The sequence below is a fragment of the Triturus cristatus genome, chromosome 9 (genome assembly GCF_964204655.1).
Source record: "Triturus cristatus chromosome 9, aTriCri1.1, whole genome shotgun sequence".
In the NCBI taxonomy this organism is placed as follows: Eukaryota; Metazoa; Chordata; class Amphibia; order Caudata; family Salamandridae; genus Triturus; species Triturus cristatus.
The window spans coordinates 447,752,062-447,764,294 of NC_140592.1; the positions used below are offsets into that span (position 1 = coordinate 447,752,062).

The 12,233-nt window shown below is 40.7% G+C and overlaps 1 protein-coding gene across 1 annotated transcript in view; it reads right to left on the bottom strand.

The window, feature by feature from the left end:
• Positions 1–1,407: 1,407 nt before the first annotated feature.
• Positions 1,408–12,233, bottom strand: part of LOC146798113 (cytochrome P450 2C16-like) — a 383,825-nt gene continuing 372,999 nt past the window's right edge. Inside the window, exon 9 of the mRNA XM_085625338.1 lies at positions 1,408–3,374. Coding sequence (XP_085481464.1) covers positions 3,187–3,374 — 188 coding nt within the window. The 3' untranslated portion in view covers positions 1,408–3,186. The remainder of the gene's footprint in view (positions 3,375–12,233) is intronic.

The window sequence follows — 12,233 nt, forward strand, 5'->3', positions numbered from 1 at the left end:
GTTTTTTTCAGAACCAGAGAATTCCTTGCATTTGACCCCTCTGCACCTAAAGAACTGCTTTATAAGCAATGTTTTTCTGTATGTATGGCAAATTTGCAAGGAAGGGATTTAGGCACTATTCCTCAGAATCCAATAGCCAGCACTCTACCTTCAGCCTATATTTAACAAGTGGCAAAGACTTTTTCTTAGTAGATTATGTCTTAATTTACTCCCCTTTTTGCTGGCCTTTCCCACCTAAGGCTCATGGTTTATATCACTTCCCACTTGCCCTTCTGATGGTAACTCCGCACAAAGCACAATGCACTTTTTATTATTCTGTTGACTCTACTCCTCCCAAAGGAAACCTTTCTTGTTCCCAATTTTAAATAAATATTATGCAAGATCTCACTAGATGGCTTTCACCTTTTTACAGCATTAACGGGGCACTGAGGTATGTTATCCCTGAAAGGTCAGTTCTTGGCTGAGAAATGTATTATCGAAAAGTTCTCTCCATACATTCATTCAACAGCCCTTACTCCCACTAATAAAAGGCAATGGACTTTGTGCATATATTACATGCGTCGATCAAAGGTATGAAGTGGTAAATCAGTGCTGAGAGTTATTTAGTGGTGGCAAAGGATTGTGGTTCAGCACATTCATATGTGGAGTGGAAAAATATGCCATAGTTAAGGAATGTACACTGAAAATCTGTGTTGTATATGACTATGTAAACATACTGATGTAAATGGTAACTTATAATGGATAGAAGGTATCCCTTAGTTTAGAAGTACCTTTCATTATTTTGATCTGGTGGTACATGGCTGAGTGTAATTTATGCATTGTCCAGAGTATCACTGTATTAACAATTGTAGTAATTCATAGCACTTGTAGTAGCTGCAACACCATGATACTTCAGTATCACTGAAAAAATACAAAGGCAAGTAAGTCTGAATTGAACCTTAGCTGTGAGCAGGTATTAACATGGTAGAAAACTCAGTACATCATACACCGTTAGTCATATTTCTAGAGGGATAGCATAACTAATGGTAATGAAGTGGAATATAATCCAGAATGCTCTCACTATTCAACCACACAGTAGAATCTGTTTATATTCCATCCATTCGTCCATGGGCTTCACACTATGCAAAAGGTACACATTGAAATCGCACAATTAGAAAGAATAGCACAGAGGAGACATAATAACGGATGTATAGAATTCACGAAACCCTTTTTATTTAAATTCATTTAAGGTAAATATTGCATGCGCAATACCTTTTTTATTTAGAGCAGAATATGTCACAGTTTAACCCCTTCAGTGCCCATGACGAGCTGGACTCGTCATGGGCCGCGGTGGCGCTGTGCCCATGACGAGTCCAGCTCGTCATAGACCCCGCCCGCTAATGCAACGGCCGGCACTGGGCGGGGAAAGGGGCGGGCACTGAAGGGGTTAAAATTACTACACAAATAATAAATTTTTCCTCAAAAATCAATAAGTTGATCTCAGTTTTCAATAATGCATTGCAGACTAAATGTATCTGTATTCATCGTAATGTGAGGGAATGAAGACTCGCAAATCTACATCCAACGTTAAATTTACACATGGAAATGGTGACTTCCATCCACGAGGACATTTACAAGTAGCTGCACGGGTAGTGCTACATGTGAGGAGATCTACACAAGCAAACTTCCCTTTGTGAACAGGAGCCTACAGTTTTAAAGCTAAACTAACATTTTCCTGTAAGGTCTGCACTGGGTAGAACAGCCATCTGATGACAAAGGCAAACATTGACTGGTAAGCACAGTAGAGTACTATGACAGTTGAGACAATAGATATGCAGACGTCTGATGAAGGAATATTTTCTCTCAGAAAAATGCATTATGGCTCTTATGCAACTGATCAATAAAACAAAGTTAAAAACCATGGAGATACTTTATTATGACGATAATCTTGTTCAAACAACTTCTACCATGACACAAGTTTTGTGAATCAACATATGGAGAAAAAAAATGTAAACTTTAAAATGTGCCATCCTGTCCATCAAAAAGTAATAACTAAAAATATAAATTTCTAAAACATGTAACCTGTAATTTTTCGCAACCCAATATAAATATTTTGGAATCACATATTTGAGTTTTGACAGTTTAGATGAGTATTGTTGGGTAATCAGTTCTAACAATTTCTGACACAATCAAATATTTTAAAAATATATCTTAAGAACTGAAATTGTATATCAATAAAGACACAACTTTCTTAATGCAAGTGCAATTTTTTTAGATATGGATTAGCTGTTTTTTACAAGCATCTTACACTATTTGGATAAAGTACAATTGTGTTTTCGAAGTTACATAACAAATATGGGACTGACTTACAAAAGTGTAACTTGGAGCAATTATAAGTTAGGTGTATGTTGGTATTAAAGTTATACCTTACCCTGCAATTAACAAAACCAGGCCTAGCAAAAATAAACAATTTATAATGCATTCGGTTTGAAACATAGCTAGATGGTATTCACAAAAAGGGCCACTTATATGTCAAAGATATTTGAAGAAAACCCTATATTTTTTGGCCTTGTCTTACAAATTAACCTGTAGCAAAATGAAGAAGTAGCGATGCATATAAAAGGTATAGAAAGGAAAATGGCTAACACAACTCTTGTCAGGGCATGCAAGACTCAATTTATGGGGTCAGTTATTGGTTGCCTGGGATGGAATTTGATTTCCCAGGCTTGCCTGTTGGTACCCTCACCACTGTTTTTACTGTCACTGGTCTAAGGAGCCATGAAGGTAGCAGCAGAAGGAGAAACAGCTTTCTTTCTGTTGTGTCCGCTCTTTGAAATTGGTTAAGTATGAAAAAATGAATCAACTCTGGGTTATAATCACTACGCAAAGTGGGTCTGACGTCACCTCAACTCCATTTGGTGAATCAATGTTTGTTGCTCACGCCATAAAATCTTAACTCCTCTACCCATTCCCATTTGTTCAGCTTTTGCCTTCATGGATTAGGAAGTCATGATACCTCCCACCATCAGCAGTATTGATATTTTTGCATATGCAAGATTTACTCACCAGTGTACTTTTAATATATTTGAATATATCCCCACTCAGTTTACACACATTTCAAAATCTAAATTAGGTTTGTCCTTCTCTTACAATGCTGATTGTTCATATATTAAATTAGACACCCTAAATTATTAATATGGCAGTGGTTTATCTTAAGCGTGGAATGAGCTGGAGTTGATACCAGCGAGGGAGACTCGAAAAAGCATTCATCTCTGGGGTGAGGTCAATGTTATCAGGATTTCCAGTTGCTTTTAAAGTGAAGTTCTGCAGTATGGTGGTAAAGAACAGAAAAAGCTCCATGCGTGCAAGTCCCTCCCCGAGACAGATGCGCTTCCCTGGAATAAAAAGACAAGATTTGATTAGGATATTCAGGTACAGAGACTTGACAATGTGGCATTGGGTGCAACTGCAGGAGGACAGGAGGATTAAGGCCCGCTATGTTTGCCAGAATAGGGTGGGGTATTTACGATACATGTGGAAAATACCTGCTACTCTGAGTTTTAAAAACAGATTTGATATTTAACACAATCTGATCATAGGTACCATAGCATAAGTATCATCAGCAGGCTCGTACAGTAGGGCTCCTTGGCAAGATGCCAACATGCAAGCTTCTGTGAAACAAACTCTCACGAATAACAGCAAAAGCACCACTAGCATCCCTTCACCACTAAAAGAAATTGATTGACTGTGCCAACACTCAAATAGAAACATCATTTCCGAAAATCTAGGGAGTCCAAAATCAGGTACTTACTGTGGAGTCCTAGCAACCAACTCTTCCAATGGTCATAAGGAGTCGTGCCCCCATGACCCCCACAACTCTAACAGTGTGCATGAGAGATCCTTTCATGGAACCTAGCTGGCCTTAAGCAAAAACAAATGGATCCTGATTGGGGGACTTACATTGACGAATATGACATCTGTGTTTTCAGGAATACTGGTTCCCTGAATCTTGTTATATATGTGGCTATTCTAGTTTTGCATGCCCTGCTGTTATCCAGGAGAGAGGCTGCCCAGTGGGGGGGTTATTAGTTTGGATGAAAAACAAATTAAATTGCTAGATTTCCTCACTCAATGGATCCACCCCTGACCTCCTTCGCCTCCAAATACATGGAGACAATATTTGCCTGTATCTTTTTAATGTTTACAATAGAGCTATGGGCAAGAACAAGAAATCTTCAATCCTAACACTTCTAGTCAACCGATTAAGCTCACTGCTGCACAAAGCTCGTATAATAGCGGCAGGAGATTTTAATGTAACAATAGAACCATTGGATAACTGTGTCTCAACTGTAACCAATAAGGAGGACACCCTAAGGAATATCCCAAAACTAAGCCTCACTCAAGTAGGGAAATGCTCAGTCATAGCTCTACAATTGATGGGGATTACACTAAGATCAGGGCTGAGAGCTTGCAATGGCAGATCCCTGTCTGATCGAAGGGGAGCTATGAGCTACAAAAGTGAGAACAGCTTTAGCAGAATTGACTATGTATTTCTCGCTCTTCAATTATGGGTACACATGAGCAACATGATGGTAGTAGAAAGGGGAGGCAGTGATCATAACGCCATGAAACTGCAACTCACAAGGCTATCCAAATCTTGTCTAGGAACAGCAAACCCCAATGCCTTGGGGAATGCAGTTCTATCCAATAATAAAAAGGCTCTAAGGTGGGAGCATGCCCTGGTCCATCCTGAAATCCTGGAACAGGTATATACTGGCGCAGGCACTACCATGAAGACAATCAGTAAATTGTTTGAGAGTGGAACAGCTCCAAAGCAAATTGTAGAAGTCCACGAAAGCTGGATTGCACAGGTGAGGGACCTGTTCTCCAGGGAACATAAGAATTAATCGAAGAATCTTCCCAGACAGCATACTTGGTACAATGCCAAGTGTAGGATAGCAAAAGCCCATGTCATGGACTGTATAAAAACAGGAGAACAAATCCTTATTGCAGAGGCTTGCAAAATCAACAAGGCTGAGTTAAACAATGCCAGTAATAATTGGGAAGCAAAGATTTGGGCAGATTTAACTTGCTCATCAAAGCTAGGGGACTCTAAAGTATTTTGGGCCACTCTGGCGCATGGCACCACAGTGCAGTCAGCCTAGTAAATGTTCATATTGAGCCGTGCAAATGGGTTCACCACTTCTCAGAGCTATACACCATTCAGGCTACTAACGATCAAGGCGAGATACGTGAAACCTCTCCTATCACTATCCCGGTGCATATAGATATTCTCAAAATCTCTCTTGCAGACTCCTTAGGGGCAGTAAAATCAACAGTCCCTAATAAAGCCCCTGGCCCAGACAGCATCCCTTCCGACTTGTATGCTTCAGAACCTGATATCTGAGCTACATATCTAAATCTTATTACGAGGGCAATTATGAGGGGGGGGCGGGGGGGGGGAGCAATACCCGAGTCCTGGCACAGCACAGAAATCATTACGATTTATAAGAAAGGTAACTGGACGGTCCCAGGATCTACATGCCAATCACTCTTTTAGATGGGCTCCAAAAGATCTTTTGTCGCCTGATTTTGGGAAAATTGGCAGATTGGGCATTGACACACAATATATTTACCAACCTGCAAGTAGGCTTTTGCACCAAAGTAAGTACTCTAGATCAAATCTTTAAGTTCAATTGGATCTATTGGAAAACTGTTTTACTAGAAAATGGTCATCTCTATGTTATTTTTGTTGACCTCAAATCTGCCTTCGACTTGGTTCCAAGACTGAAACTGTGGGAAGTTCTTAGCAACATGGGAATACCAATCAACATCCTAGACATTTTGATAAAGATCCATGAGAACAATCAAGTGCAGGTGTGATATGGGAAGAAGGGGCGAACAAACTGAAGCCTTTAAAAAAGAGATGGAAGTTAGGCAAGGTTGTGTTTTAGTCCGACCCTTTTCTCCTTGTATATAAATGACCTGGCAGAAGTCTTGAATTTCATAAATGATGCTCCAAGGGTTGGTGCTGTAAAATATCCGATGCTGCTATTCGCAGATGACAATCTTCTGATGTCAAAGACCCCTAGAGGAAACCAAGAAATTTTGGATCATTTCTTGTTGTTCTGTACTGACCAGGGCCTAGAGCTGAACACAAACAAGAATACATTTATGACGTTCAACCGCTATCAACTCACTAGATCAAGAATAATGGCAAATAACATACCCCTAGAGCAGGTTGTAAATTTCACCTATTTAGGGGTTACTATATCGCACAATCTTTGCTGGAAGGCGGAAATTAGCAAGAATGCACTAAAATTAGAGCAGGAGACTGGAGCTGTCCAAAGGATGGCAAGGAAGCTAATATCAACAAGCGTAGCTACAACTCTAGAGATATATAAAGTGAGGGCAAAAAGTGCTGCCCTATATGGGGCCGAACTCTTGGGACATACTGCTATCAACAAGTTATCAGTTGCAAAGAACAAATTCCTCAAGCAACTAATGAACCTCCCATATAGTTATCCAACTCTCCCACTAATGCAGGATATGGGCCTATACCTCGTTGCATTTACTATCCAGCTGCGACCAGTACTATTCTGGCATAGGATTTGGTTAACACCAGAGCTCAAACCCTATAGAGCACCCCTTAGAGAGAGCCTCAAAACAGCTAAGAATTCCTTGGCTGTTACATGTGAGAAAAACTCTACGGCTCTTAAATCTCAAAAGCCTTTGGGACCGTCAAGATGGCTCACATTTGATTCCAAGGCACTCGGTCAAAGAGCGATGCAGAGAATATTTCTGGGGTGCAACAGTTAAAGACTGTCAATCTGGGAGTCTGACAGATCAATTCCTTGACCACAGGATTGTCCCCCTTTATGAACCTACACTAGATGTCATCTAGGCTTCTCTTCCCAGACAGTTGTATATGAAGTTTAGATACAGTACCTTGCCTACACTTGAGTTTACAGCCAGATGGGCAGAAACAAAGTGTCCCAACACTACCTGCCCTGCGTGCAATAATGCTCCTGAATCCCTAGAACACCTCATATTTGTCTGTGAAGCCAATAAATCCCCAAGAAGAAAGTGGATCATCCCAATATTTAACTTATTAGGTATAAGGTCCCTCCCTCCAGTCTTGAGAATAATGAAAACTGACACGCTCAAGGTGATCGTTGTCAGCCTAGCCATATTTTTATATGCTGCATGGATAATCCGCAGTACTAAGAAGGTATGCCACTTAGGCAACTAACCTTAATCAACTTTCCGATATCTGACATCCAGGATGAGCTAACCCATAACAGGGCTCGCAAAAAAACGCAATAAGACTGCAACAAAAAGTTTTGCTGTGGGTTTGATTCTATTTTATTCAAGTACATAGTTTAGTGAAGTGCAAGAACAAGTTTGAAAGGCTGATGCCAAATTGTCACATCCATATCTTTTATGAAATACAGCACAAGATGCTTTCCTCAGAAACCTAAATCCTGAATTATTGTGTATAGCGAAACTGTGCCAAATTTGATCATATATTCATAAGCTCGAAATGTTGCCGCTAATTTGACCTTGCCTTTCCCTATAACAAGGTCCCATCAAGTGCAATATCAAGTTGAAAGATGCTGTTAGTTTGATGCTCCTTTTAATCCTTATGAATTACAAGATACGCTCTTTCCAGAAATTCAAAATACACTGCTAAATCGATATCTATTTATGCACAGAGAGACTCCCTTAAACTGATTTTATAAGGGTAATGTAATGATTGTATGATAAATGGCTGGACTTTTAGCTATTCTATTTTAGCAAACTTTAGGAATGTTTTATGGATTCATTGTTAACCTGAAGTCTCATATAACTATCCGCAAGGCATGGCGGACCCATGCTTGACTCTATTTTTGGACTCTTAGGGGCATATTATCAAGAACGGCGTTAAAATTATCACCACTTAAGCGGCAGGAAACTGCCACTAAAGCGGCGATAAGGGGCTTGATAATATGCCCTAGGGAATTCCAATAGAAGCCCAGGTTCACACCTGAACATGGGCTTCAATTGGAATTCTCAAGGGATATTATCCACCCCATTATCGCCGCTTTAGCTGTAGTTTCCTGCCGCTAAAGCAGCAATAATTTTAACGCCGTTCTTGATAATATGCCCCTTAATTAGTTTTTTTTTGCTTTAGGTATCAGAGGAAGAAAAGAGGATTACCAAACTGTAACTGCTTCCGAATGAACACCATTCGGTCTTCATTTGCTATAGCATGTACCGTATGAATTATGTTCATACGGCTGTATGTTTTATGCGACCTTATTGTTTTGTATTGTGCTTTTATCGTTCTTTGAACCAAAAATAAAGATATGGATGTTGATGATATTTAACACAGCAAAATCTGCATGTTTTGCCTTCTTCCCAGACCCCACTAAATTTCAGCCGGTTTGACCTGCCCGAACTCAGAAATTGAAAACTGCGAGGGTATGAAAATGATCTCACAACTTGTTATACCAATCCTTGTGCAAACACATCTTTGCACAGGAATCAGAAGATATCCCATAAATGGTACTAAAGGCCTAAGGCTTCTCACTCTCTGCACATGACTGTGGGGTGTGTGTATTTGGCTACCTGCCCATTAAGCTTAGGAACTATTAACTAAGAGTCTGACCACCAATGAAGTACAGATAATACTCTCAATATAGTACCCACTAGAGTAAGGGAGACCAGATTGGGAATAGTTATAGAGAAGCGTACTTGGAATACAAAGGTCCTGAAGAAAGGCCCTGTGCTTTTAAAGCACATGAGGGCTGGGCAGAAACATGTCGCGTGGAGGATAGATGAGGGAGGTCTTGTAATTCATCTTTCCGCATTCTGAGTGTGTTTAATCTTGTTTAAGTAGCGAGACCGTCTAGTTAAAGCTACTCTTCTCTTTCACTTAATTCAAATTTAACCTAACTCTTCTAAAAAAAACACAAATAATCTGCTGAAAAATATGCAGGGAGCACTACTCTGGTCAAGCATGCCAACTAGTGTGGACGAGGGGGGTTCTTCTTTTATACACATCCATTTAGAGATGTATACATTTCACTAACACTTGAACCTATAAGTCAGGGTGAATTAATTATTATCCCTACATGAGATACAATGTGTCTCTTGTGAGGTATTGAAAATCATGGGCAAAAGTAGGTTGCAAGTTGGAGAATTCATTGAACAGAGTGAATACTGTATATCAGAAGTACAGAACATCTTACCAATATGACATACACATGCTGATTGATTTGGGTACACATTTTATTTTTGTTCATAATCTATTTTCTTCTATTAAGATTCCATTTGCAAACAGGAAGGAGCCATTAGCATAGGAGTCTCTATTGAGATTTTTTTTTTTTTAAATCGGAACCCATAGCAAATAATAAATGTTAACATGTTTTGGCAAGGGCATTGAAGAGAACACTCATAACATTCATTTGTATTGCTGCAGGGCAACAGTTTGTCCTCGAATGTCAGCAGGTCTTTTGTGATCCTATTTATTCATATTCAGATTTTTATTGGCACATACCAGCTGGAACTACCGCAACAGCCTTGCATCTTGGAGGAAGGGTAGGTAAGGTAATTCAGATTCAAAGAAAAATGGAATGTGATCTCTCAGGGCGAGATCTTGTGGGATATGGGCCACACCTAATCTTGGTGGGAATTTGAAGCCAGGCGCACATAAAAAGGGCTGAGCCCTTAATACCATACCTGTTATTCTGAGTTCCCCTGAGCAAAAGGAGCCAGAGCGAGTGGAAGCAGCACTGAATTTGGACTCCGCAGCAAGATGTCAACTGGGCAAGGAGGGCCCATGTTTTGGAGAACTGTCTTGTGCAACAAGGGAGAGCGGAAAAGAATAATTCTTGCTAGAACAATGGCTACAGTAAAAAGTAAACCAGAAATCCTTGAGCAAATTTAAATAAATCTTTTAATACTATTTCAACTCCGTATTTCAATCTCCCTACCTGTGCCATGTCTATCAATGAGAGTCATAGGGGCACATGCATCAAGCCTTTTTCCGTTCGCAAACGGGCCCGATTCGCATGTATGTAGGTAGTTTTTCTCATTTGCAATTTAGGTAATTGTAATTTTTGCGATTACCTAAATTGCAAATGCAGTTAGGGAATCACAATTTGCAATTCCTTAATGGCAATGCATGCATCCTTTCCTAAATGCAAACTGTGCATTTAGGAATCGCTAATTACCATCAACTTCAAGTTGATGGTAATTTGTGCATGCTTTGAAAAATGCACAAAAATGCTTACCTTTATTGTGGGGTGCTTCAGGGGGCCTTTTGCCCCCGGGAACCCTTGGATTTGCATTTGCTATTACCAATTTGTTAATCGCAATTAGCGAATGCAATGCCTACAGGCCCATAGGAATGAATGGAGCCACATTAACTAATAGCGATTCACAATTTCCAAATCGCTATTAGCTAATGTTAAGGAATCAAAAAAAACTTTGCGATTCCTACATGCATAGGCATTTGCGATTACTAAATAGCAATTCATTAATAATCGCTATTTGATAATCGCAAATTGTAACATTGATGCATGTGCCCCTATAGATGTATTTTAGAAGTCAGCAGGAGGAATTCAAATATAGGAATATGGGTAGACCTCCTTGTAGCCTCTAGAAGGAATTATAGCACAGCCTTTTTGGATATAATTGAACATGGGAGTTTGAATGGTAGCCACAGAACATCATATTCAACCTCAAGTTTGGGAAAAGCACTTTGCAAACTTATATTCCAATGCCATGGGTGATGTAACTCTAGCTCATATTGATGCAGTGACCAACCTTTAGCTTTGAATCTAGCCATTGACATTCCTTTTTCTTTCATTGACTGATACACTACAAGCAGCAGAAGCTGTAAAACCAGGAAAACGTCTGGAACCATATAAAATTCTGGGGGATCTTTATCGATCAGAGTTGGAAGCCTGGGGTCAATATATACATTTGTTGACAAATAGAATATCTAATGGAGCAAATACCCCTGAGTCTTTGAGTGGGCAGATATTATACCTATTTTTAAGAAAGGGCGAAATGAGTGCACCAGTGAATGATAGACCATCTGGAAAAAATGTTTGCTTGACAGTTTCTTGATAAGGTATTGGAGTAGATGAATGAGGCACATGTTTTTCCCCTTATGAAGTAGGATTTAGGAGTAGAACCAGAACAATAGACTATGCCAGGAGCAGCTAGTGTCAGGGAAAAGAGGCAGGGCGGAGGGGTTGGGGGTGGATGGGGGACAACGGAGGCAAATAAAAAAATAAAAAGAACTTCCCTTCTGCCCTCCAGCATCGTGCTCTTCTTCTCCTCTCCTCACCACTGCAGGCAGGCCCAGGCTCCCAGACTGCCCTGCGGCCAATCCTGTCGCTTCTTGCATGCATGAGAGCAGCTTCAGGTTTGGCCTGAGCACCGTGAATTTGCGCTCCCAGACAGACTGGGAGTCTGTGCCTGCTCTCTCTAACCTGGCAATGCAGCTCTGGTTGAAGAGAGCTTCAGTGCGCCTGACAGTTTGGCCAGCCTGACATGGCCGGGTAAACTGTCATGCTCACTAATGAAGTGCCCACCCCTCCCCCTCCAGTACTGTCACCCCCTGTCCCCTCCCCCAAGGCTCAGTACAAGAAAAATAAAACAATAATAGAATGGTTTTTAAAACCGTTTTATTGTTCACATTTTTTAGGGTGCTGGCGGGGGAGGTGACCCTCATCCACCATATCGGAGGAGCTGCCACTGGACTATGGGCCTGATTCACAAAGGTAAACTTAGACCTGAAGTCTAACTTTAGACCTAAAGTGCAACTTTAAACCTGAATTCTAGGGCCTTCAACTATGGGATTTTGGTGTAGGACAGTGCTCCAAGGCACCTTGCTGCTCTGCCCTATACCAAAGTGAAAGGAGAGAAATACATAGTATTTATGCAATATTGTACATTCCTGTCTTTCTCCCCGCACTGACGCCGCTTCGGCAGCCTAGTGCCGACGTAGGCACCCTTGCACCATGGTGCAAGGGATTGGGAGTAACAATTCATCCCTCTGGAAAGTCTAAGTAGAGAAGAGTAGAGCACTGCTGCTCCATCGAGAATCAGCTGTTGGGAAAGTGTAGAGAGCAACAATCTCTCAGTCTCTATCGCAGGCTATCGAGATATGCAATGCCAAGGCACATGTAGCTGCAGCTGCACCTTACAGTGCAGACATTTGGGGAATTGTTAACACTACTGACCTATCTCAGTGTGAG